The 27,993-nt window shown below is 45.5% G+C and overlaps 1 protein-coding gene across 3 annotated transcripts in view; it reads right to left on the bottom strand.

Moving 5' to 3' along the window:
- Positions 1 to 27,993, bottom strand: part of ninl (ninein-like) — a 126,557-nt gene that overhangs the window by 73,956 nt on the left and 24,608 nt on the right. For 2 of the 3 annotated variants that reach the window (XM_073051499.1, XM_073051498.1), the window contains exons 5-9: positions 26,209 to 26,275; positions 13,225 to 13,415; positions 12,457 to 12,597; positions 11,197 to 11,364; positions 2,224 to 2,360 (exon numbers count right to left, since the gene is read on the bottom strand). In XM_073051499.1, the coding sequence (XP_072907600.1) occupies positions 2,224 to 2,360; positions 11,197 to 11,364; positions 12,457 to 12,597; positions 13,225 to 13,415; positions 26,209 to 26,275 (704 nt within the window). The remainder of the gene's footprint in view (positions 1 to 2,223; positions 2,361 to 11,196; positions 11,365 to 12,456; positions 12,598 to 13,224; positions 13,416 to 26,208; positions 26,276 to 27,993) is intronic. The other variant, XM_073051500.1, reaches the window with a different exon arrangement.

A 27,993-nucleotide genomic window follows, 5' to 3' on the forward strand; every position in this document is an offset into this window, starting at 1 on the left:
ATAATTATGAGAACATGAGCTGTAGAGTCTTTGAAAGTAATGTAACTATAAGGTAATCAACACTAGACACAATTCAGCAAGTGTGGTTTCACCACTGTGCTGCCTAGTTTAGATAGACTTCCCTACTTTTACACTCCACCCCTTTCCAATAAAGGCCAACATAAGAGTGACCTTCTGAACTGGAGTCAGAATAACACAGCAAGGGGAACAGGCCCTTCGGCCCAGCACATCCATGCTGACTAGTGCGCCCATCTATGTTAGTCATTTTGCCCACATTTGGCCCATATACCCCAAAGCCTTTCTGTCATTATCCAAAGGTTTTAAAAAAATATTCTTATTGGATCTACTTTCTCAGGCAGCTCATTCCACAAGGTGGTGTAGAAGCTTCCCCCTCCGGTTCCTTTTAAAATCTTTCCCTTCTCACCTCCAACCTTTGCCCTGTTCCCTTTCCCTGGAAAAAATGATTAACTGTGGCTGGATGCTGTTTACTATGTACAAGGACACACACATCCCTCCATACTGCGTCCGGCTGTCTCTCTGTTACCTGTTCCTACTCTTCTTAACAAAGTGAGTAACTTCATGTTTTTCCCCCAAAATCGTGTTCCACCTGTTTAGTGCAGGGATCACCAACCTTTTTTGCACCGCAGACCGGTTTAATATTGACAATATTCTTGCGGACCGGCCAATAGGGGGGAGTGTGGTGTTAATCACGACTGGAATATAGGTGTTAAGTCAACTATAAGTCACTTATAAATGGCTAATACAATCAATTTCATTCCTAAATGGGTTTTTTCTAACAAATTTAATATTAAACGCTCAGCGTATATTTTCCTCGTATGAACATATAAAATTATTGCGACACACCAGTGAGAGGACATGGACCGCAGTGGTCGCAGTCTGGAGAGAGCGACCGACTGAACGAGGAGTGCTACAGGGTGCGTGCCCGCCCCCTTGTAGGATCAATCGACCGACAAAATTTTGTCTCAAGGGATGACTTTCAGTAGATCGCAGCAAGGTAGCTGCTCTGCTACTTATGAAATCCTGAGCCCGAATTAGGTCGTCTGCGAATATTTTAGCACCGGGTTCCCCACGAACATTCAGTGTGCTAAGCAGGTTTAGAGTCGGCGTCCATCTGTCCGCGCTCTGGACCAACCAGGAGGCAGGCTCCACGCGCGAGGCAGCTGGTTACCCGAGGCCAACCAGTGATCCCTGGCGCAAGGGTATCACTGTATTTAGGCGACTGATGACCTCGCGTGTGTTCAAGTTCAACAGTGGGCGTGACAGGGAATGAGGGAAGGTGCAGCTGACTCGTATCGTTTCATATCGCCAAATCATGCCGTTTCCTCGTGGCCCAGTAGCACATGCTTTGCGGCCCAGTGGTTAGGGACCACGTGCTTCACCTTTCTATAGACATTTGCAAATCTTTAGCCTTCTCTTCATGACTTGCTTTCCCACATACCCTTCATTGTTACCAACCATGTCCACAAGGCACTCAGTCCCCAAGACTGTCATCAAAACTCCAAACTCAGTGTAATGTCTCCTGTACCTAATAAAGTGGCCACTGAGAGTACGTTTGTGGTCTTCTGCTGCTGGAGCCCATCAACTTCAGAGTGTTCAGAGATGCTCTTACACACACCACTGCTGTAATACATGGTTATTTTAGTTACTGTTGCCTTCCTGTCAGCTTTAACTTTCTCCTCTGACCTCTCTCATTAACAAGGCATTTTCACCCACAGAACTGCCACTCACTCGGTGTTTCTTTGTTTTTTGCACCATTCTCTGCAAGTCGCAGATCAGCAGTTTCTGACACACTGAAACCACCCCACGTGGTTCCACGGTCAAAGACACTTGGATCACATCTCTTCCCCATTCTGAACAACAGCCGAACCTCTTGGCCACGTCTGCACGCTTTTATGCATGGAGGTGCTGCCACATGATTGGCTGGTTAGATATTTGCATTAAGGAGCAGGAGTATCTAATAAAGTTGCCACTGAGCATAGATTGTTAACAATAAACTACACCAATCCCAGCATCAACCCACGAGATGCTCCTTGCCAATCTGGAAACCTGATCCATTTCTCCCTCCTGTTCTCTGGTCACCAGCACTCCACCTGCGACTGCATCAGCTCCACGAGCTCCTCCCTCGAGCAGTAGCCTCACACTTACAAGGTGACACATGTTAACGGCAAAAATAGTCACTGGTCGCAAGCTGAAGTTGCTTACTGGAGATGGTCGATTTCATTCCTGTAGCAGGTTAACGCAGCCAAGTGCATCCTATTTCTGCTGGACATTAACTCGTTCTCCAGCGCATGAGTGAGTTCTGCAAGATTCACTTTCTCCTCCAGAGTGAAATCCAAGGTCTGACAAAAAGAAAGAATGATGTTAGAATCAGAATCAGGGTTATTATCACCGGCATGTGTCATGAAATTTGTTAACTTAGCGGCAGCAGTTCAATGCAACACGTAATCTAGCAGAGAAAAAATATTAATAAAAAACAATTACAGTATACGTATATTGAATAGATTAAACATTGTGCAAAAACAGTAATGGTATATCTTAAAAAAGTGAGGCAGTGTTCAAGGGTTCAATGTCCATTTAGGAATCGGACGGCAGAGGGGAAGAAGCTGTTCCTGAATCGCTGAGTGTGTGCCTTCAGGCTTCTGTATCTCCTACCTGATGGTAACAGTGAGAAAAGGGCGTGCCCTGGGTGCTGGAGGGTCCTTAATAATGGACGCTGCCTTTCTGAGACACCACTCCTTGAAGATACCCTGGGTACTTTGTAAGCTAGTACCTAAGATGGAGCCGACTAAATTTACAACCTTCTGCAGCTTCTTTCAGTCCTGTACAGTAGCACCCCCCCCCCCCCATACCAGACAGTGATGCAGCCTGTCAGAATGCTCACCAAATCACATCAAACTCCTAATAAAGTATAGCCACTGTCTTGCCTTCTTTATGACTACATCGATATGTTGGGACCAGGTTAGATCCTCAGAGATCTTGACACCCAGGAACTTGAAGCTGCTCACTCTCTCCACTTCTGATCCCTCTATGAGGATTAGTATGTGTCCCTTCGACTTACCCTTCCTTAAGTCTACAATCAGCTCTTTCATCTTACTGACGTTGAGTGCCAGGTTGTTGCTGCGACACCATTCCACTAATTGGCATATCTCACTTCTGTACGCCCTCTCGTCACCAAATTTATAGATGGCATTTGAGCTATGCCTAGCCACACAGTCATGGATATAGAGAGTAGAGCAGTTGGCTAAGCACACACCCCTGAGGGTGTGTGGTGACGCAGCCCTGCTTGACTCCTGCCTGAATAGTGAAGCAGTTGCTGAGTACTGTGGCTGACATGCCATCATGCAGTAGTATTCAGTATCTGTGAGTTCTTTCAGGGCAGCCATGCCTTGATCGTGTATGTCGGAGAGCTTGATGATCTCCTGCATCAAATGCCTTTGTCAGATCTATGAAAGCCAAGTATAAGAGTTGCCTTTGTTCACAGCATCTGTCTTATAATTGGTGTGATGAGGTCCATGTGGCAGTACCTCCAGAAGGGCAGAAACTACATTGTAATTGGGCCTTTTTGCAAGATCGATACCAGAGGCAGGATGGGGAGGGCTGGTGGCTGGGGAAAAGCAGGATCGAGGGAGATGGAGGTTGAGTTGCGTGGAAAGGGAGTAGTTGCTAAAGGGACACGCAGAGGGAGGGAGACAGCAAGGGATGAAAACAGGAAGCTTTCTGCATCAATTAGAGAATCGTGTTTTTGTGAGTCTCTGAGAGATTACTCCCTTGGAACTGATGAGGTGGAGGGATGATTTAGCAATGGCATTGTTCTGACATTCAAAGGTATTCACATTTGGAGCAGAGAAGGTGATGAGGGTGAGAGTTTATAGAGGTATTCAAACGTACAGAAGATTTCATTAAAGAACTTAACTGGTGGTTCAGTCACAAAGGGAATGTAACCGGGATAGAAAGAGGCATATTACTTAGCCTGTGAATTGTTATTTGGAGTAAACTGACTGGAAAAGGTGATGGAACAGACCCTTCATCATTTTTATAAGGGAATTTGATACGTAGGAACATTTTGGATAGCAAGGGGCAAAGCAGAGGGTTAGCAAATTCATAGAGTGTCATAGTGCAGCAGTGCATGAACTGTCAAATAACCTCTTTCTGTGAAATCAATGATCCACTTAATGTGTCCAACAGCATCCAACTATTGCTGTTCCGAGCAAACAGCGTGCTTTCTGTGCTGAAGAATTGTATCACAATTGGCAGTATTTAACAGAAAGGAAGTAGGTATCATAAGATCATTTGGCCCATCGAGCCTATTCCATCAAGGCTGATTTATTATCCCTCTCAACCCCATTCTTCTGTCTTCCCCTATAACCTGGGACATCCTATCCAATCAAGAACCTATCAACCTCAGCCTTAAATACAACCAATGACTTAGCCTTCACAGCCATCTGTGGCAATGAATTCCACAGGTTCACGATCCTCTGGATAATGAAATTCCTCCTCATCTCTGTTCTAAAGGGATGACCTTCTGTTCTGAGTCTGTGCCCTCTGGTCCTAGGTTCCCCCATTATAGGAAACATCCTCTCCACATCCACTCATCTAGGCCTTTCAATATTCAATAGGTTACCCCTTCATTTTTCTAAACACCAGCAAGTACAGGCCCAGAGCTGTCAAAAACTCCTCATACAATATTTAAATTCATTCTTTCATCACCTCACCCGGCCCACACTTCTCACAAAATCTCTGCCCACCAGCAGCTGGTAAGCCCCTCTCTGCCCCCCATACAATATGCTGAAGACTCTGCTACTATTAGAGAAGAGGTGACTGGATAGAGGTTTGACAAGATGAGACACAGACAGTGTGGACAGCCAGAGAAATTTCCCCCATGGCAGAAATGGCTCATACAGGGGGCATAATTTTAAAGCGACTGGTGGAAAGCATAGGAGGGATGTCAGAGGTAGAGTTTTTTTAAAAACAGAATGCGATGCCAGGGTGGTTATAAAAGCGGATGTATTAAGGACATTTAAAGCTCTTCTTGGACAGGCACATGGATGAAAGGAAAATGTGGGAGGGAAGCATTAGATTGATGTTGGATTAAGTTAAGGGTGAGCACAACAATGTGGGCTGAATGGCCTGTACTGTTCAATGTTCTATGGTCAGGGCGATGCCATTACACCTCAGGACATCCTGGTGTTCCTAGTTCAATTCCAGCGCCAATCTGTGGGGAGCCTCTGTACGTCTCACTTGTGGAAGGTGTGGGTTTCCACTGGGTCCTCCGGTTTCCTCCCACAGTCCCGTGATTTTGCTAGGGTTATATCGGATTTGTCGGGGGTCACTGGCCTGGCAAGGCTCGAAGGGCTGGACTGTATAAACGGATACAATCCTGCAGAAAGCTATTCTCAAACTGGTCAGTTCTGGGCACTACAGCTCAGGAAGTTACATCAGACTGGAAAAGTATCAGTTTCAGTGGTTTAACCGTTGAATTGGCTGTCTACATTCCAAGGAATGTCTCATAGAAGCATCTACGTTTATTGTACAGTTTAGTGTAGCTTATATGGAGAAAGCCATTTCTTCTGGCAAGTGAGTACACAGCTGAAGAACACCGAATTAAGAGCCAGACCCTTCTAGATTAGTGTCAGAAAGCTCTTCTTCAGAGAGCACATAGTTGAAGTTCAGAATAATCTCCCTAAATAGGCTGCCGAGGCTTCATCAACTCAGATTGAAATGGAAATGAAATAGGGCCAGATTTTGTCAACAAGCAGCACAAGTTACAGGGCTGAATGACCTGGTCACAGTCCTCTCTTGTGAAGAATAGCAACACACACACATAAAATGCTGGATGAACTCAGCAGGTCAGGCAGCAGCTATGGAGAGGAATAAAAGATGGACGTTTCGGGCCTTGCATCGGGTTTGCCCCCTTTCCAGAGATACAGCTGAGTTCCTCCAGCACTTTGTGTGTGTACATATGTGTTGCTCTGGATTTTCAGCATCTGCAGAATCTCTTCTTCTCCACAAGAAGCATTCTAACCAACTTACAGGGTGTCCAGTTGTAAGCCAGTTTTCTCATTGACATGACATAAAATTAAGAAATCCATAAACATTTGCAATTCACTGCCATCGTTAATTAAACACTAAACAATACCAGCAGCTAGCAGTTACAGTCCAACACCCAAAGCTTCAGCAAGTTCTCACCCAAAAGTAACAGCGGTGACAGAAACACTTGGTTTCTGCACCTTCTCATCACAGCCTCTTTAATGCTAGATTTGGCACCCTCGCCAGCAAAAATGTTTCTGCTGCAAAAGTGAACGAGTTGGCTCTTCTGTGACCACTAGTCAGGTTCTCAAAACACAGTCAAAACAGATTGTTGCAAAAATAACATTAAATAGAACCAGAGACATTCATGAACCCAACACCAGGCCCCCAAAACCAACATCCTGTTCTGAGCTCTCCACATGAAAAGGTTACTAGACACAGGAAAAAGGAATCGTGGATGTGTTCATACGCTTCTCCAGAAATGGAACATCCCCATTAACTGCTGAGAACCTCTAGCCTAGTGGTCACCAACCTTTTTAAGCCCAAGATCCCCTAGCTCGGCCTTAGTGAAAGACAAGATCGACCTACTAGACAACACACACAAAATGCTGGTGGAACGCAGCAGGCCAGGCAGCATCTATAGGGAGAAGCACTGTCTACGTTTCAGGCTGAGACCCTTTGTCAGGACTCGGCCCGAAACGTTGACATTGCTTCTCCCTATAGATCCTGTCTGGCCTGCTGCGTTCCACCAACATTTTGTGTGTGTTGCTTGAATTTCCAGCATCTGCAGATTTCCTCGTGTATCGACCTACTCAATCATTTAGAGAAAAAACAGCTCAGATTGTGCTTCCAACTTGAGGCCTTTTATTTGGGCTAATTGTATCTGAATTACATAAAGTGCTTGTGTCAAACTTTCAGATTAATTCAACCAAGAAAACACTGTAACTAGCATATCAAACAGGCCATAGCTGTCTTTCTTTAAGAATATTACAATACTTCATACCTTTAATTCCAAGTTTCATTATTTAATTTTATTTCAACACGAAAAATAAATGAATAAAAATTGACTGTTGCACTCAGTGTGATGACTGGAGCTGAATACTTTCTGCTAGTTCCCTGAAATTTGGCTCATAACTACAGGCAGCCAGTCTGAGACAGTCTGTGAGGTGTCCGTCAGTAAGACAGCTCCTGTACTTAGATTTAATAATTTTCATCTGTGAAAATACAATTTCACACAGATAAGTTGATCCGAAGTAGGCACTGACTTTTAGTGTACATGTGGTGAGATGAGGAAACTTCTCCCTGCTGACAAGCCCCCAAAAGTCACCGTCCCTCGATCTTGCTTTAAGCTCAATGTCATTTTGCAAATCAATTATTTCCATTTCAATATCACTTGGCACACCAAATACTTGCTGGAATTTGGCTGCTGTCTGTTCTATATTGATTGGCAGAAATGGGTTTGAAATAAATGTAGCAATATTCTTCCCAGACAAGGCCTGCTGATGAATCACACAGTGATTATCCAACGCGCACATTGCTGGAGCCCCATCAGTAGTAATTGCCACCAGTTTATGAATGGGGATGTCATGTTCATGGACATATTTTTTAAACATTGTAAATATCCTCACCTCTCATTCTCTCCTTTAAGTGCAAAAGAGTGAGGAAGTCCTCCTTTGTTGTAAAATCCTGGTAAGCCATTCTAACAAATACAACAAGCTGAGCTGTTTGCCTTACACCCAGGGATTCATCAAACTGTAGTGAAAAATACTCACAAGTCCTTTAACACTTGTCGATCCACGTCCTCTGACAGTGACTCTACTACCCTCCTTGTCCCTGCTGCAGGGCCAAGCAGTATATTACGTATTGCAGTTTTGGTTTTTAAAGTCATTAGAAAGTCTCTGCTTCCTTGAATAAATCGCCATCTGTAAAAGGCTTCTTGTTTAGGTGACTAACACGAAATGATGCTTCAACAGCAGCCTTATTTTCAGCAGCATGTTTTGTGAAGAACGATTGCTGGGCCTTCACCCTGATTTCAGCTCCTCAACTTTCCTGGCACGGATTGCGCTCTTTGGTGGGGGGTGGGGTAGGGGTCTTTAAATTTCTGGTGGTTAGTAGTGTTGTGGTGCCGCTCCAGATTCCCTCTTTTAATCAGTGCTTGTGTTTGGTGGCACAACATACATACACACTTGTCTTTCACCAAGGTAAACAGAAATTCCTCTTCCCATTCTGAATGTAATTTGTACATTTTCGCCTTCTTTCTAGCTAGCTACTGTTGGGTTTAATTAGTGGTGGGTTTAATTAGTGTTGGGTTTAATTAGTATTTGGGTGTTTAATTAGTAGTGGGGTTAATTTGTGTCGGGGTTAATTCGGGACCACCATTACAGGTCAGGAGTGGCTCACGTAACGCACATCATGTTAGCTGGAATGCGAGGGAGGGGGAGCGAAACTGGGGACCCCGCTACACCGATACTATTTGTCACGCGATACAGTAAACAAAAGAAACTCGTGAGCATCTGGCTATGGGCCAATAGATGGACACGAGTACCTGATATTACCTAATATGTAACGGGGTATTGTGGTGGGGGGAAAGAGGGATATAAATAAGAGCAGATTGTAAGGAGAGGCCAGAAAGCGCGCCTTCTCCAGCGATTCCGTCGACTCGCTGTACCAGTTACGATTCCAGCCAATAAAGCCACGTGTTGCTATATTCCGGTGTTGGTTGTCTCTCTTCCTAAAAGAATACAGGGCAGAATTTCAAGCCCAACACTACCTTGCAGGATATCACCAGCGAGTGCCGTATATTGATGTTTGCGACGGTCTGTACTCTTATCTAATCTAATTGGTCACTTTGATGCAGCACAAGCTACGCTGCAAAAAATACAACAGTCACATGATGTCAGCACACGTGTGACGCACGGCGCTGGGCAGCGGAAAAAGAGAAACACAATAACCAGGGAAAGCAACTAAATGTGGGTTAAAAACGACCCACATATGCGCCCAAGGGGTAAAATTTGCTTTTGCTTTCGAAGGTTTATCAGGCACAATGTACTTGTAGTAACTTCTTTGAAAAAGGACCACTCGACAACTTCATGCCCAAAGGAACAACTTTATCTGGGACGGCAAAACCTGTATTTAGCATACAGAGGTTTTTGCTGAACCGCACTGCATGGCGGAGGGGCCATACACACACGCGCAGAAAGAATGCAAGTAAAAACCCGCAACCTCTCTTTACAAACAGCTTTCCGTAGCGGGAGTATTGCTACATTAGCATTATCCTAATTAGTATTACTTATTTTTATAATGCTCACATTACAACAGTATTTGTCTTTTTTTTTTTCCCTTTTTTTTTTTTTCGGGATCTACTGGGAAAGTCTCAAAGATCGACCGCTCCATCGCAATCAACTGGTTGGCGACCACTACGCTAGCTGATGATGGTCCAAAGCACTAAGGGACCGGTTATGTAAGTATTTGGATAGACAGGGACTGATTAAAGACAGTCAGCATGGCTTTGTGCCTGGTAGGTCATGTCTAATCAATCTTATAGAGTTCTTCAAGGAAGTTAACAAGAAAGTGGATGAGGGCAAGGCAGTAGATGGACTTCAGCAAGGCATTTGACAAGGGTCAGCCGCTCAGCATTCGAGATGAGGGAGTAAATTGGATTAGACGTGAACTTTCTGGGAGAAGCCAGAGAGTGGGTGTAGATGGTCACCTCTCTGACTGGAGGCCTGTGATTAGTGGATCGGTGCTGGGTCTGTTGTTGCTTGTCATCTATATCAACGATTTGGATGATAATGTGGTGAACTGCATCAACAAATTTGCAGATCACACCGAGATTGGGGGCGTAGTGGACAGCGAGGAAGACTACCATGCCTTACAGATGGAGCTGCATCATCTGGAAAAATGGCAAACAGTGCGAGGTTTTGCACTTTGGTAGGACCATCTAGAGCAGATCTTACACAGTGAGTGGTAGGACACTGAGAAGTGGAATAGAACAAAGGGATCTGGGAATTCATTGAAAGTGACGTCACAGGTAGATAGGGTCATAAAGAAAGCTTTTGGCATGTTGGTCTTCATAAATCAATTCATTGTACAGAAGATGGGGTGTTATGTTGAAGTTGTATAAGACTTTGCTGAGGCCTAATTTGGAGTATTGTGCGCAGTTTTGGTCACCTACCTACAGGAAAGATGTAAATAACGTTGAAAGGGTACAGAGAATATTTACAAGGATGGTGATGGGTCTAGAGGAACTGAGTTAGGTACAAGGAAAAGTTGAATAGGTTAGGACTTCATTCCTTAGAATGTAGAAGACCGAGAGGAGATTTGCTAGAGGTATTCAAAATTATAAAATAGTACTGATAGGGTAAATGCAAGCAGGCTTTTTCCACTGAGTTTAGGTGGGACTACAACTGGAGGTCACGAGATAAGGGCAAAAGGTGAAAGGTTTAAGGGGAACATGAGGGGAAACTTTTTCACTCAGAGGGTCATGAGTGTGTGGAATGAGGTGCCAGAGCAAGGGTGCACATGAGCTCGATTTCAACATTTAGCAAAGTTTGGATAGGTACATGGAGGACTATGGTCTCAGTGCAGGTCGATGGAAGTAGGCAGTCTAAATGGTTTCAGCATGGACTAGATGGGCTGAAGGCCTGTCTGTGGTGTACTCCTCTATGACTCTAGAGAAGGATGCTATTGGAAGACAGCAACTCTGTTTAAACCATAGATGGGGTGTACCACCTCACAAAATACCCGGATTCAGATTTATTTACCAATGTAAATGCATCATTTTTGTTAACAACCAGCACAGCCCAAAGATGTGCTGGGGCAGGCCGCCAGTGTCACCACACTGACATAGCAAGTCCATTTTGTTCCACAGAACAACACAAGCAACAACAACAGCTCAACAAGCCCCCTTCCCATCCCACCCACCCAACCACCCTGACAGGCCCCCAACCTCTCCATCAGGCACCCTGTGCCCTAACGGTGGAAGTGTCTGCAGTTCCCACACTTCAGAACCCACGGCGCCGGAAGGAGCAAAAGCGAAAGGCACTCCCGGTGCTGAGGGACAGCCCAAGGAGAAGCAGCAACACCTCAGAAAGACCGTAAAACAACATCAAGGTAGCACGTCAAAAGGTAATAAGAGTGAAGCCTCACCTGTAATATCTCGTGACTGTTTTTAATCCCATTTTCCTGCCACATGTTAATGATTTGTTCAGGTGATGCATAACCAGTGCCATCATCGAGAGCAGAAAACAACTGCGAACACATCGTAGTTGATATTAAAGATGGAGTTGCAGCTCTGTGTCTGTTCCCATCAGGACCCTGGGAGGAAAAGGGTTAATTTCATGATGCACATTAATAAACCATCACCAGGGATGATTCTCGAGCAATTGTATTTCTCACACTCCTCAATTATGTTTGTCGACTGATATGAACTTCTTTGACTATAAAAGCTCCTAAAATCAAGATTTCAGGCTTTCCACAAGACGTCAGTGACATTTATGTCAAGACATAATACAGAATTAAATCAGAAGTTCAGGCAGCATCCACGGAAGGGAATAAAATGCTCGATGTTTCAGCCTGAATCCTTCGTCATTCATTACCCTTCATGGATGCTGACCGACCCGCTGAGTTCCTCCAGCATTTGTGTTACTCTGCATTTCTCTTGAGCTTATGTTTTTTTAAAAATCAAACATTTTGTTCTCTAACTGACAATAGCATATTGAAAAAGGGGGAAATGTAATTAATATTAAATTTTCGCTGGTCCTATTCAGTCCATCAGTCTTGTGAATGAGATCTTCGTAAAAGGTCGATGTGTACTTGCCTAGTCTGACTGTCTGGGTGCAATAGGTAAGAAAGCCCAGAATCCAGTTGCAAGTTGATGTATTGAGTCCCAGAATGTGTAGTTTAACAGTCAACTTGTTGGGGTGTATGGTGTTGAAGGCAGAACTGTATTCGCTAAAAAGCATCCTTTGCTCGAGTGCAAGTCCAAGAGTCCAGTGAGTGAAAATGACCTTGTCTTTCTGGCCTCCCAACAGTTAATCCTGGTTATGCCAAAGGTAACAAGTTTGGGAGGAAGAGGGGAGGGATTTAAAAGTGCAAGAGCTATACATGTACTCAGTGGCCACTTTATTAGGTACACCCGCTCTTTAATGTAAATATCTAATCAGTCAATCTTGTGGCAGCAGCTCAATACACAAAAGCATGCAGACATGGGCGAGAGTTTCCATTGTTGTTTGGACACACAACAGAATGGGGTAAAATGTGATCTAAGTGACTTTGGCCATGCAATGATTGTAGGCGTCAGATGGGGTGGTTTGAGTATCTCAGAAACTTGTGCATTCTGGGGTTTTCACCCACTGGGAATAGAGATACCTTATAAAGTGGCCACTGAGTGTGCGAAGGTAAGCCTACCTGGCTGTGGGCTCGATGGTATCTCTTGCTGGGGGGCGTCGAAACTGGGGGTCCATGCCGAAACAGGCCATGCAGAAATTCACTGCGACTCACTTTGTCATCACCGTCTTTGTCCAGCTTCCTGAAAAGACTGTCAATGTCCTGTGGAATAAGTTCACAAGCATCTGAAAATGACAGGCACATTCCGTAGCTAATATCACCAAATCAGAGTCTACACCATTAGACTGGGCGGCTTTGATCAAATTAGCGGCTCCCATGACTTGCCACATCCCAAATTGGCACTTTCAAAGTAGAAACTGTGCCGGCCAATATGTGCACAGCAAGCTCTCACAAAAGAGCAGTGTGACCGACAGTTTTGTGTCTGGGGTAATTAATGGACTGGACAGCAGAGCCTTTCCTTTTTGCCCCATGTGCTGATAAGCTTGCCACCTCCCCTTCCACCATGGCTTTAAGTAGTTGACATCGTTTGCATTCTGCACGTCCCAAGAGGGGGCTCTCGTTGAAGGACACAAACACAGGATGTCAGCACAAGAGTGATGGCTGGAGATGAACAATTTCCCCAGAGGCCAGCCATTGGCACTAACTCATTGCCCAACTGATCAGTGGTCATCACAGACCCTGGAGACAAACTTACTGCCCACCCACTCAACAAAACGAATTTGGAACGCCAGTTTGTAACTGAAATATCCTGGCAAGCCTGATGTTTGAGGAACTTCAGTGCCATATTAACAACTTCACAGTAAGAGGGGCTAAGGTCGACACACATACTTGGTCTTTGAGGTCCTTCAGACCAATGTTTTTGCAGACTGTCACCAGTTCCTCTCGGTGAAGGTAGCCGTTCTTGCCCACACCCAGGTCCTCCCACACAGCTTGCACGTGGTCCTCTGTGGTTTCAGGGCACGGAGTGGACGACCTTTGGGGACTGTCAAAGCCATTGGGATCGCATCGGCTCAGCTGACCTGCACGAGAATTTTAAACGTAAATAGCACTGGCCAATGTTGGCAATTCTCACAGATAATGAGATGGAGGTATAAACAAATACTTTGCGATGGTAGGCAAACAACACATGGGAGTCGTTCCATGGCCCTGGTAGAATCACCATCCAAGTTATCCCAGTTCTGCTCGTTAACTAGAGTCCGCCAAATGACAGCAACACACAGGAATTCAGCAGGCTTGGATTTCCAGCATCTGCAGATCTTCTCCTGTTTGTGATCGGCCAAATGATCCCTTTTCCATCTTTTTACCCTTCAACCAGTGTGATCCAGCGTGGACAACTTCACTCGCTTCAACACTGAACTGATTCCACAACCCATAGACTCACTTTCAAGAACACTGCAAAACATGTTCTCGGTATTATTTACTACTTATTTAATATTATTATTGTATTTTCACAGTTTTACTTCTTTTGCACATTAGTTATTTTTTGTTAGTGTAGTTTTTCATTGATTCTATTGTACTTTTTGTTCTACAGTGAAAATTAATCTCAGGGTAGTATATGATGACATATACATTGATCAGAAATTTACTTTGAACTATGAACTTGTTCAGATTCAATTCTCTTTTGGAGGTTTCTATTAAATCTTCTTCCTGCACCTTTTCAAACAGCACATCCTGGATCAGGGCTTACTTTCTTCCTTCTTAAATCTGTGTCCTCTAGTGAAAGTCCCTGCCAGTGAAAAGCCCTCCTCAAACACACATCGCAGACATTTCCTCAATCCTGATCGCCCCATCCCAGGAAGGATGTGGATGGAGGCTTTGCAGAGGGTACTGAAGAGGTTTACTGGGATGCTGCCTGGATTGGAGAGCACATGCTCGATGGAGACGCTGGACAAACCAGGGTTGCTTTTCCTAGAGCACCAAGGGCTGAGGGACGACCTGGCCGACGTTTAAATCATTATGAATGGCATAAATAGAGTAAACAGCCTGTACTTTCCTCCCCAGTGTTAAAGTGTCTCTTACTAGAGGTTACGCATTTAAGGTGAGGGGGTAAGGTTCAAAGGAGATGTGTATGGAAATGTTTACTTTCAAAACAAAGCGAGTAGTGGGTCATAAATTCAGATGCTGAAAGTCCAAAGCAACCCCCACTAAATGCAGGAGGAACTCAGCAGGTCAGGCAGCATCTATGGAAAAGAGTAAATAGTCAACATTTCAGGTTGAGACCCTTCTTCAGGACTGTGGCGATTGCCTGGGATGGTAGTGGAGGTAAATACGATAGAGGAATTTAAAGGCTCTTAGATACACATAGATACCTTTAAATTCCTCAGTGTTATCATTTCAGAGGATCTGTCCTGGGTCCAGCACGCAAGCACGATCACTTAGAGAGCTTCTACTTCCTTACGAGTATGCACAGATTCGGCTGACATCTAAAACTTTGACAAACTTCTATAGATAGGTCATGGAGAGAGTACCTTGACTGGCTGTAGCACAGCCTGGTATGAAAACACGAATGTCACATTTCACGACATATGCCGCTGATACTAAGTCTGATTCTGATGCCCTTGAACAGAAAATCCTCCAAAAAGTTGTGGATACGACCCAGTCCATCACAGGTAAAGCCCTCCTCACCAACGAAACATTGTCACAGGAAAGCAGCATCTATCATCAGGTACCCCCAACACGCAGGTCATGCTCTCTTCTCACTGCTCCATCAGGAAGAAGGTACAGGAGCCTCAGGACTCAAACCACCACGATCAGGAACAGTTATTACTCCTCAACCAACAAGCTCTTGAATCAAAGGCAATAACTTCACTCGTCCCCTTACTGAAATGTTCCCACAACCAATGGACTCATTTTCAAGGATTCTTCATCTCATTCTCAATATATATTGCTCATTTATTTATTTAGAAGAAAGCACAGCAGCACCTCCAATTCCTCAGGAGATTTCTGTACTTGCGATTTGTCTTTTGCACACTGGTTGAACGTCTAAATTGGTGCAGTCATTCATTTAATCTGTTATGGTTATTTTTCTATAGATTTATTGAGTATGCCCACAGGAAAATGAACTTCAGTGTTGTATATGGTGACATATGTACTTTGAAAATAAGTTTACTTTGAACATGAATATGCAGAGAATGGAGGGACATGAACATTGTATAGGCAGAAGGGATTAGCTTATTTCAAAATTTATTTGCTAGTCTTAGTTTGGCACACCATTGTGGGCCTAAAGACCTGTTCCTTTGCTGTACCATTTTATGCTCCAACTCTCACTGATGCAAGGCAAATAAATCCAGATTTGTCATCCAACCGTCCACTCAAAACTCTCATCACCGGTATCGAACCAGAAACTCTCCCCTACATCTTCATCAAGCCCTTGAAAACACCATTAATGTCTGCTGGAAACGGACAAAGCCCAACCGGTTACTGAAAGATTTAGCTTAACTTCTGCTGGTTGTTTTTCTGTTCACTGCTACATATTCCACATTGCTGTAATAATCCAATTTAGTAATGCAGAATGTAATCTGCATAAACCTAATACATCTTCACTTTAAGTATGTCTACCTTCAAATGAAAACATCACAATACACTGCATGTGGAAGTCAAAGGTTAACTGTCGAGTTCCCTTCACTTCTATAAACATCATTATCTTTCCATTGTCAAATTGAACTGCCTCATACAACACAATATGATTAAAGATTAACTTTATTTGTCACAAGTACATGGAAGTGTCCAAACTGTGTGAAATGCACTGCTTGCATTGGAATGTGCTGTGGCAGCCCGCAAGTGTCAATAGACAATAGACAAAAGGTGCAGAAGTAGACCATTCGGCCCTTTGAGTCTGCACCGCCATTTTGAGATCATGGCTGATCATCTACTATCAATACCCGGTTCCTGCCTTGTCCCCATATCCCTTGATTCCCCTATCCATAAGATACCTATCTAGCTCCTTCTTGAAAGCATCCAGAGAATTGGCCTCCACTGCCTTCTAAGGCAGTGCATTCTAGACCCCCACAACTCTCTGGGAGAAGAAGTTTTTCCTTAACTCTGTCCTAAATGACCTACCCCTTATTCTGAAACCATGCCCTCTGGTACTGGACTCTCCCAGCATCTAGAACATATTTCCTGCCTCCATCTTGTCCAATCCTTAATAATCTTATATGTTGCAATCAGATCCCCTCTCAATCTCCTTAATTCCAGCGTGTACATTAAGCCCAGTCTCTCTAACCTCTCTGCGTAAGACAGTCCTGACATCCCAGGAATTAACCTTGTGAATCTACGCTGCACTTCCTCTACAGCCAGGATGTCCTTCCTTAACCCTGGAGACCAAAACTGTACACAATACTCCAGGTGTGATCTCACCAGGGCCCTGTACAAATGCAAGAGGATTTCCTTGCTCTTGTACTCAATTCCCTTTGTAATAATGGCCAACATTCCATTAGCCTTCTTCACTGCCTGCTGCACTTGCTCATTCACCTTCAGTGACTGATGAACAAGGACTCCTAGATCTCTTTGTATTTCTCCCTTACCTAACTTTACACCGTTCAGATAATAATCTGCCTTCCTGTTCTTACTCCCAAAGTGGATAACCTCACACTTATTCACATTAAACATCATCTGCCAAGTATCTGCCCACTCACCCAGCCTATCCAAGTCACCCTGAATTCTCCTAACATCCTCATCACATGTCACACTGCCACCCAGCTTTGTATCATCAGCAAACTTGCTGATGTTATTCTCAATGCCTTCATCTAAATCGTTGACGTAAATCGTAAACAGATGTGGTCCCAATACCGAGCCCTGTGGCACCCCACTAGTCACCACCTGCCATTCCAAGAAACACCCATTCACCGCTACCCTTTGCTTTCTATCTGCCAACCAGTTTTCTAACCATGTCAATGTCTTCCCCCCAATGCCATGAGCTTTGATTTTACCCACCAATCTCCTATGTGGGACCTTATCAATTGCCTTCTGAAAATCGAGGTACACTACATCCACTGGATCTCCCTTGTCTAACTTCCTGGTTACATCCTCAAAAAACTCCAATAGATTAGTCAAGTATGATTTACCCTGGTAAATCCATGCTGGCTCGGCCCAATCCTATCACTGCTATCTAGATATGCCACTATTTCATCTTTAATAATGGACTCTAGCATCTTCCCCACTACTGATGTTAGGCTGACAGGTCGATAGTTCTCTGTTTTCTCCCTCCCTCCTTTCTTAAAAAGTGGGATAACATTAGCCATTCTCCAATCCTCAGGAACTGATCCTGAATCTAAGGAACATTGGAAAATGATTACCAATGCATCCGCAATTTCCAGGGCCACCTCCTTTAGTACCCTAGGATGCAGACAATCTGGACCTGGGGATTTGTCAGCCTTCAGTCCCATCAGTCTACTCATCACCGTTTCCTTCCTAATGTCAATCTGTTTCATTTCCTCTGTTACCCTATGCCCTTGTCGCCACTCTCCGATGCCAACATAGCATGCCCACAATGCACTAACCCTAACCAGTACATCTTTGGTATGTGGGAGAAATCTCGAAAACCTGGAGAGAACTCCCCGTGACCACGGAGAGAAAGTACAAACTGCTTACAGAGACGAGAAATGAAACCAATCACACAGATGGCATTGTGCTAACCCCAAGCCGTCCTTTGGGATAGAAAAGATTCTGAAACACGCAATGCTTATGCCCTGCATCCTTCTGTCTCTAGAACTGTACTAGAGGTTGTGGGGATAATGGAACACGAGGGGGAGTGTCAGTCAAATATACAATCAGTGGCCACTTTATTGGGAACACCAGTACACCTGTTCTTTAATGCTACATCTAATCAACCAATCGTGTGGCAGCAATTCAATGCATAAAAGCATACAAACATGGTCAAGAGGTTCAAGCCAAACATCAGAATAGGGAAGAAATGTGATCTGAGTGACTTTGACCATGGAATGATTGTTGGTACCAGACGGTGGTTTGTTGACCTCTGGGAATCTCAAACACAGTCTCCAGAGTTTACCAAGAATGGTGTGATAAACAGAAAACATCCAGTGAGCAGCAGTTCAATGGGTGAAAATGCCTTGTTAACAAGAAAGGTCAGAGGAAAATGACCAGATTGGTTCAAGCTGACAGGTGGGTGACAGAAACTCAGATAACCATCTGTTACAACGGTGATATACAGAAGAGCATCTCTGAATGCACAACATGTCAAATGTTGAATTGTATGGGCTACAGCAGGAGACAACCATATACATTCAGTGACCATTTATTATATACAGAAGGTATTCAAACACTTTGAAAAGGGAGGAAATCAGAATTGCAGTTGAGTCAGCGTTATGAGCTGAAGTTAGTAGAGATGGGGTCCTGGCTAAGACCAAGGTGAAGAGAACTTTCCAGATGCTCCTGCCCCACCCCTCTCCCCATCCACTGCAGTACTCGGATCACCACCAGCAGTCCCATCCAAGCATTCATTCCCCCCACCAGCCGTGAAAAACAGCATCCCACCGGATTTATTCTCCCAGTTGACACATCACTGAACTGTGGAAATGGTTGTGGGAGGGGCCAGCACAAACCCCACTTTCCTGATTGCAATCATACTGGAGATTCAGCAGATGGAGCTCAGCAGGTCAGGCAGCACCTTAGGAAATGAATAAACACTCGACGTTTCAGACAGACCCTTCATCAGGACTGGAAACGAAGGGGGAGGAAGCCAAAGATGGGGGAGAGGAAAGAGTACATTCTAGCTGATGGGTGACACCGGGTGGGTGAGTGGGTGGTTGATGGGTGACGCCGGGTGGGTGAGTGGGTGGCTGATGGGTGACGCCGGGTGGGTGAGCGGGTGGCTGATGGGTGACGCCGGGTGGGTGAGCGGGTGGCTGATGGGTGACGCTGGGTGGGTGAGCGGGTGGCTGATGGGTGACGCCGGGTGGGTGAGCGGGTGGCTGATGGGTGACGCTGGGTGGGTGAGTGGGTGGCTGATGGGTGATGCCGGGTGGGTGAGTGGGTGGCTGATGGGTGACGCCGGGTGGGTGAGTGGGTGGCTGATGGGTGATGCCGGGTGGGTGAGTGGGTGGCTGATGGGTGACGCCGGGTGGGTGAGTGGGTGGAGGTGTTGATCAGCCTTACTGCTCGGGGAAAGTAACTATTTTTGAGTCTGTTGGTCCTGGTGTAGATGCTATATCCTGAAGGGTTTTTACCCCAAACACCGACTGCTTATTCATTCCCATATATGCTAACTGACCTGCCGACTTCCTCCAGCATTTTGTGTGATTATGTAGCCAGTAGATTAGTAAACAAGGTCAGTGAGCTTAGTGATACGAGGTTAGCAGAATTTAGTGTATTGACATAAAGGTGTTGGTGCCTTGGTTGCACCCAATTACACTGGCTAGAAGATTTGTATAGTTTAATAGAGATATAACCCACATCCAGGTGTAAAGCAGCTTGAATTTCAATGCTGTTTTCAATGGGAACTATTATTCATCTGCCTTACATGCAAAGTCTAACCTGCACAATTCAATGTTCCTTAGGGATAAGTAAAATCATTCCACAAGATTTGACTATGTTTTGTAGTCATGCAAAATCTAGTTAATTTTAATACATGAAAAGTATTTCTAAATACTGAAGATATACTTAACCCTTTGATGCCAAGTTTCATTCATACTGTATATGCAGTGATCCCAATATTCTGATTTCAAATCACTGCATTTCACTTATTGTTTTAATGCCTTCAATCTTCCCGTACAGAATGGCAATTCCTTTGAACTCATTCAGCTTCAATCAAACGCTGGCCATTCTATCTTTCACAGCCACTATATAAGCAATACTCTACACACCTCTTCATGCTCATACACCTAATTACCTGACCTGCCAGTTGTGAAAGCTCCAATTGACCCAATTTACACAGAATCTGGGGTCATGACAGCTTAAGATTTCCACTACCTTTGAGAAAGGGGTCTTTCTGATTTAATGTATGATGGGAGACAGCACTGTGTTTTAAGTTTATACTTCACCTTCCCAGATTGTGTTCATCACAGGGCACCAAAATACAATGCAATAAGCAATGTGCGCTGTTTGCTGTGATATCCAAAATATACTATATGTAATGAGATACGATATGAGATCATACACAATGAGATGACGCATGACATTGATGTGAAGCAATATCCAATATGACGTATGGGCTGAGAAGTGGCAGATGGAGTTCAACCCAGATAAGTGTGAAGTGGTTCATTTTGATAGGTCACATATGATGGCAGAATATAGTATTAATGGTAAGACTCTTGGCAGTGTGGAGGATCAGGGGAATCTTGGGATCCGAGTCCATAGGACACTCAAAGCAGCTGCGCAAGTTGACTCTATGGTTAAGAAGGTGTATGGTGTATTGGCCTTCATCAATCGTGGAATTGAGTTTAGGAGTCGAGAGGTAATGTTGCAGCTATATAGGACCCTGGTCAGACCCCACTTGGAGTACTGTGCTCAGTTCTGGTTGCCTCACTACAAGAAGGATGTGGAAGCCATAGAAAGGGTGCAGAGGAGATTTACAAAGATGTTGCCTGGATTGGGGAGCATGCCTTACGAGAACAGGTTGAGTGAACTCGGCCTTTTCTCCTTGGAGCGACAGAGGATGAGAGGTGACCTCATAGAGGTGTATAAGATGATGAGAGGCATCGATCGTGTGGATAGTCAGAGACTTTTTCCCAGGGCTGAAATGGTTGCCCCAAGAAGACACAGGTTTAAGGTGCTGGGGAGTAGGTACAGAGGAGATGTCAGGGTTAAGTTTTTTATTCAAGAGAGTGGTGGGTGTGTGGAATGGGCTGCCAGTGATGCTGGTGGAGGCGGATACGATAGGGTCTTTTAAGAGGCTTTTAGATAGGTACATGGAGCTTAGTTAAATAGAGGGCTATGGGTAAACCTAGTAATTTCTAAGGTCGGGACATGTTCGGCACAACTTTGTGGGCCGAAAGGCCTGTATTGTGCTGTAGGTTTTCTATGTTTCTATACAATCTGACATTCAAACAATGAGATCTAATGGCACAATGACACAATATACAATGTTTAATGCCACATGATATAACACCTTGATATGCAGTATGATACGATGCACAATATGCGATGAGTCGCGATATACAATGACACGCGATACATGACATAAGACAACACGAGATAACACGATCTACAGTGAGACACTAGACACAAGGTATGGTATGGCATGATATACGATATCAGACTCGCGATAAGTCACGAGTACTGATATACAGTATGACATGACATAAGATTTGTGACATGAAACCTGACGCAATACATGACATGACAAAACACGAGAAGCAAGCTGAGAGACGATATTCGATATGACACATGATATGATGATACGAGACACTGAACAAAGCAGTATATACGATGTGATGCACAATGCACAATGAGGTGATGTGTGACGTGATATGAAAGAGGACAGGGTCTGGTCGAGATACATCGTGGAACTGTCAGCAACACCTCAGACAGGACACTCAACCCACTTGTGCTTCAGAGCTGGAGAAATTGAGAGCAGTGCTGCACATTGGGAACACTTCCAGCCGGGAAGAACGAAGACTTTGTGCTACAAAGAATGGAACTCACAGGATTAAACTTCACCCGCCGGCTGTCTGGAATGCTGGGCTTTTTGTGGGAACCTGAGGGAAAGAATGTGGGAAAGACTGTGTGGAAAGGGTGTCTGAGGGAGAGAGGTTTTGGTAGAGAGAGCTTCTCTCTCCATCTGGGACTCGGCTCCTGCCAGGGTCATGCATGGCGGAACAGGGGGAGTCTCCAGACAAAGAGCGATCCAACTAAGACTGCAACAGTGGAGCTGGTGGAAGACAATGACACATCACAACAGCAGTGATGGTGGACAAAAGCTGCTGGCGGGTCCCCAGTCTTGCACTCCATGTCACTGGACCTGACCTCAAAATGTCAAGGACCTTGTGCTGGCTGCGAATGTATCAGCCTCCTCACATTAACCAAAGTCACAGAGGAATCCACCCCTCAAGAGAACATCCCACTCAACTCGAGAGATCACATTACTCCTACAAGAGCAACCACTATGCTTAAGAAGATATAGATAGCACCTTAAATCCTCCAGAAAGCTGGATAAGCTCAGATATTAAACCCATGTTACTTCTTCAGTGGACTCAACATCGAAAACAACTTTGTGCCACATCACTGGGCAGCCTGAAGACATGCCACACAGCCCGGACCCAGAATGAGAATACAGATGTCTGCTAAAGGCTTATCCAGCACCAAACACACTCAGCTATCAGGTTTTGATGAAAACTCCACGAACTGCTCCAGAATATTTACATAGGGTGTGCTTTCAACAGGGAAGTGGGAAAAACCAGGTCTCCCTGGGACACTCCCAAACATTGTTCTGGTAAGCACAGGAAACAGGGGGCCTGAAACCTGTTTTGCCACCAAAGTGTACCTGAGAAGCGGGTGGGAAAATGGAAAAGCAGTTGGAACAGCAACTTGTAATGAGGTGGGTTACGTACATAGTTTCCAAGTTACAGAATTAGAATTGCTAATCAATGGAAGAACCTAGTGTTACTCATAAAATGCCAAAGAAAAATAACTTTACAGCAAAGTACCACGATTGGCTTGAGGGCTTTTCTCGTGTTTCCTTACCACACAGAGTGGGTACATTCAGTCTTTGAAAGCTGGATTGCCCCATTTATTTAAGCCAGGGGTTGCCAGCCTTTTTTGTGCCATAGACCAATACCATTAAGGAAGGGGCCCCTGACTTTGCCATAAACCAGACTTCTGCACATTCCCAACGGCTCCAGGCGGATTCTCCAACCAGACCTTTACGGGAGGAAGCAACCAACCAGCACGTTTTTGTGACAAGAAACACATAACTCGAGGGAAGCCACCATGCTCATAGGGAGAGCATGTTTCAGAATGGCAACAACCAGCACTGAGGACCAATACCATCCGGGACAATCCCTCTTCTCATTATTACTACTGGAGAGGAAGCACAGGAGCCTGAAGAACCACAATCAATAATTCAGAAACAGTTTTTTCTGCTCTGCCATCTGATTTCTGAATGAACCATTAACCCTACCTCACCATTCCTTCTTTTTGCAGTTTATTACGTCATTTATAGGGTTTTTTATGTCAGCAGCTAGTTCAGGGTCAGGCTCGGTTTAGGGTCAGTGATAGTGGAGTTAAGGGTCAAGTTAGGTTTGGGGACAGCGATGAGGGGAGTTTGGGTCAAATTAGGGTTGGGGGTCAGGCTCTGTTTAGGGTCAGTGATGGTGGAGTTAAGGGTCAAGTTAGGTTTGGGGACAGCGATGAGGGGAGTTTGGGTCAAATTAGGGTTGGGGGTCAGGCTCGGTTTAGGGTCAGTGATAGTGGAGTTAAGGGTCAAGTTAGGTTTGGGGACAGCGATGAGGGGAGTTTGGGTCAAATTAGGGTTGGGGGTCAGGCTCGGTTTAGGGTCAGTGATAGTGGAGTTAAGGGTCAAGTTAGGTTTGGGGACAGCGATGAGGGGAGTTTGGGTCAAATTAGGGTTGGGGGTCAGGCTCGGTTTAGGGTCAGTGATAGTGGAGTTAAGGGTCAAGTTAGGTTTGGGGACAGCGATGAGGGGAGTTTGGGTCAAATTAGGGTTGGGGGTCAGGCTCTGTTTAGGGTCAGTGATGGTGGAGTTAAGGGTCAAGTTAGGTTTGGGGACAGCGATGAGGGGAGTTTGGGTCAAATTAGGCTTGGGGGTCAGGCTCTGTTTAGGGTCAGTGATGGTGGAGTTAAGGGTCAAGTTAGGTTTGGGGACAGCGATGAGGGGAGTTTGGGTCAAATTAGGGTTGGGGGTCAGGCTCTGTTTAGGGTCAGTGATGGTGGAGTTAAGGGTCAAGTTAGGTTTGGGGACAGCGATGAGGGGAGTTTGGGTCAAATTAGGGTTGGGGGTCAGGCTCGGTTTAGGGTCAGTGATGGTGGAGTTAAGGGTCAAGTTAGGTTTGGGGACAGCGATGAGGGGAGTTTGGGTCAAATTAGGGTTGGGGGTCAGGCTCTGTTTAGGGTCAGTGATGGTGGAGTTAAGGGTCAAGTTAGGTTTGGGGACAGCGATGAGGGGAGTTTGGGTCAGAATGGGGTTTCGGGATACGACAGAGGACATCCATGGATATCAGCTGTTCCAAGCCCGGTTGGGTCCACGCGAGTTGGAGGGACAAGGAGGGATCAATCGTCACACACCGAGTTGGAGCCTGGAGCCTGGTGTCCCGCCATCGGCTCGTCCAGGAGTTCACACTGAAGATTGGAGCCCAAACATCAATCAGAAGTCTGGAAGTCGAAGCCCGATGCCAAAAGTCAGAGGACCAGAAGCCTATCGTGGAGTTGGAGGCCTCTCCATGCATTTGGTGAGTGAGAGGGAGGGGCAAAGGAGGAAAGGGGCTTACTTTTCTGTTTGTTGTGTTCTGCGGAGCATGGTGGGAATGCTACATTGGCACTGGAATGTGTGGTGTGGGGACACTTACATCCCTAGGTTGTGTTGTTTGTTAACAAAAATAACACATTTCACTCTGTTTCCACGTACGTGTGATAAATAACTATGAATCTCAATCAGAGTACGGCTGTCTCCAGTACCTGCCCACTCACTCCATTCCACACCTGGCACGTCCCTTCCTCTGAATCAGCCTCAAATTCCAGAACTGGCCTGCTAAACCTCTCCCTGTTCCACTCCAAGGCATTCCTTGCTCTGCCCGAGCTTTTCTTCACCACAACCACCATCTCCCACTTTGCCTCTGTAACGTCTGTGTGTAATGTACAACACGTGAAGGGCCAGGGGGCAGGCTGCGGCTAGGCAGAGCTCTGGGGCGTCCCGCTAAGCTGAAGCCATTGCAAGAGTGCAAGACACAAGGGATTATGGATGCTGGAATTCGGCCTGATTGAGGAATGGTCTCGACCTAAAATGCTGGCATTCCAGTTCCCTCCACAGATGCTGAGACCCTCCAGCAACTGGCTTGTAAAAACTGCAAGCTGAGGTTATCAGCGTCACGCGGCGTGAAAACAGCCCTTCAAACCGGTTTTCATGCCAATCTAAACCAGTCCCACTAGCCTGCACTTGGCCCATCTCCCTCTAAAACTTCCCTTTCCATCTACCTCTCCCAATGTCCTTCAAATGTTACAATTGTCCCTACCCCTACTACGTCGTCTAGCAGCTCATTCCATACACTCACCACCCACGACGTGGAAAGCCCACCTCCGAGATCCCCTGAAACCATTCCACTCTCACCATCAACCCGTACCCTCTTATTTTAGACTTCAAAATCCTGTAAATCTCTCTCCAGTGTCATATTTACTACTTGGAGACACAGAACTGAACAGGTCCATTCCAGCCCAAAGGCTCACCTATGTGACTAGCCTAATCACAGGACAACTTACAATGCTCAATCAACCTCCTAACCAGTACGTTTTTGGGATGTGGAAGGAAACTGGATCGCTCAGAGGAAACTCACACGGTCACAGGGAAAACGTACAAACTCCTTACAGACGGCGCCGGAATTGAACTCTGAACTCCGATGTCCCGAGCTGTAACAGCACCACGGTAACCGCTACGCCACGTCCAGTCTCCTGCACTCTGGACGCAATAGTCCCAAAGCTCATCTAGCCTGTCCTTGGAGATCGAGCCCTTGAGTTCTGTCAACAGCCTCATGGATCTTTCCTGCACCCTCTCTGGGTTAATCGTCTAGTGCGGTGACCAGAGAACTGTACACAATGTGCCACATGTGTTCCAATGAACGTTTCGTACAATTGTTGCATTAAAAAGACTAGAGTTAAAAGTTGCACTTCAATTTTTTTTTTAATTACCCAGTGCTTCGAAGGTCTCGTGCTGAGGCTCTTGATGGCTTTCAAGCTCTTCATCGGACTTGAGACTCTGTAACAGAAGATGACCACAATAACTTCAGAACGAGCTAAACTGTGGGGAGCCTCACGGAGGGAGGGCACTCAGCAAGTGATCCAGCTCAGGGCTTAGGTGTTGGGACCCATATCTACCGATTCCAGGCAACTACAATGGAACCCCCTAACTACCCCTTCAAGATCAAGTGTACTTTCATCCGACTGTACATATATACAAGCAAACAAAACAACATTCCTCCGGACTACGGTGCACCAACAAAGCATACTTCACACACAGCACATAACACAAAATATCACCACAAATAAATTAATAAAATGTCATTGAAAGTGCAGCATAGGTAAACAGTAAACAGCTCACTGTCCTGGTGACGAGACCTTAGTGATAAAAAGGTGTTCATTAGTCCAACATCCAGAGGGAAGAAGCTGTTACCAGTCTGGCAGTCCCAGTCCTGATGTTTCTGTACCTCAAGGAAATGGGGACAAAGTGGGTCAAAGAGATTGTGGGGTGGGTGGCAGGGATCCTCAACAATGCTGTGGGCCCTTCGTATACAACACTCCCAGTAAATGTCACAAGTAGGGAGGGAGGGAGGGAGGGAGACCCCGGTGATCCTCTCAGAGGTTTTTACTGTCCTCTGTAAGGTCTTACAGTCCGATGCCTTACAGTGATGCAGCCAGACTGGATACCCTCGATGGTGCTCCAGTAGAAAGCTGGTTGAATGGGGGTTGGATGACTTGCCCACCTCAATCTCATCAGAAAGGGTAGGTGCTACTGTGCCTAATGAGGAGGTGCTGTGGGTCCAGGTTATGTGCACATCCAGGTTATGGAGAGCGGTCGACCCGCACCTTCCTGAAGTCCACACTCACCTCTTTAGTCTTGTCCACGTTGAGACTCAAGTTGTTGTTCTCGCCAGTTGACAAGCCTCTCTACCTCCTCTCTGTGTGCCGACTCACTGTTGATGAGGCCAACGCTGTAGTATCGTCAGTGAACTTGATGATGAGGTTTGAGCTGGACCTGGTTGTCTGGTCGTGAGTCAACAGTGTGAACAGCAGTGGACCGAGCACTCGGCCCTGGGGGCACCAACGCTCAGTGCGATGGAGCTGGAGATATCGCTGCCAACTTGGCCTGACGGGGGTCTCTCCGTCAGGAAGTGCAAGATCCGGTTATGGAGAGGGGAGTTTAGTCCCTACGAGGACAGTTTACCCACCAGCCTGAGAAATGATTGCATTAAAACCCCGAGCTGGAGTTGAAGAACAACATCCTGGTGTATTTTCTAGGTGGGACAGGACAGAGTGGCATCCTCAGTGGGATTGGTCTGTGCAAGAGGTGAACTGGAAAGAAGCCAATGTAGCTGGAAGGTGGGATTTCATATGATCCATTGCCAGCTGCTCAAACACTTCATGATTGTTGAAGTCAGAGCCACTGGGCAGTAATCATTTAGGCCGGTCACCATCACTCTCTTGTGCAGCAGAATGATGATGGCTGCCTTTGACGTCTACAAGGACAATGGACTGTTTCAAAGAGATATTAAAAAAGTCCACTAAGACTTCTCGTTATCTGGGCGGTACCATCCCTCAGCACATGTTGTCCAGCACCACAGTTTAGTGTAGGTTTACCCTGGCTTAAGATCATCCTCACCTCAGCTGTGACCAGACAGGGTGCCTGCTCCTCGAGAGAGGGGCCTCCTCTCAATGTCACATCACTCATTGCGTTATATTATGCATAGAAGGTATTCG

The sequence above is a fragment of the Hemitrygon akajei genome, chromosome 7 (genome assembly GCF_048418815.1).
Source record: "Hemitrygon akajei chromosome 7, sHemAka1.3, whole genome shotgun sequence".
Classification (NCBI taxonomy): Eukaryota; Metazoa; Chordata; class Chondrichthyes; order Myliobatiformes; family Dasyatidae; genus Hemitrygon; species Hemitrygon akajei.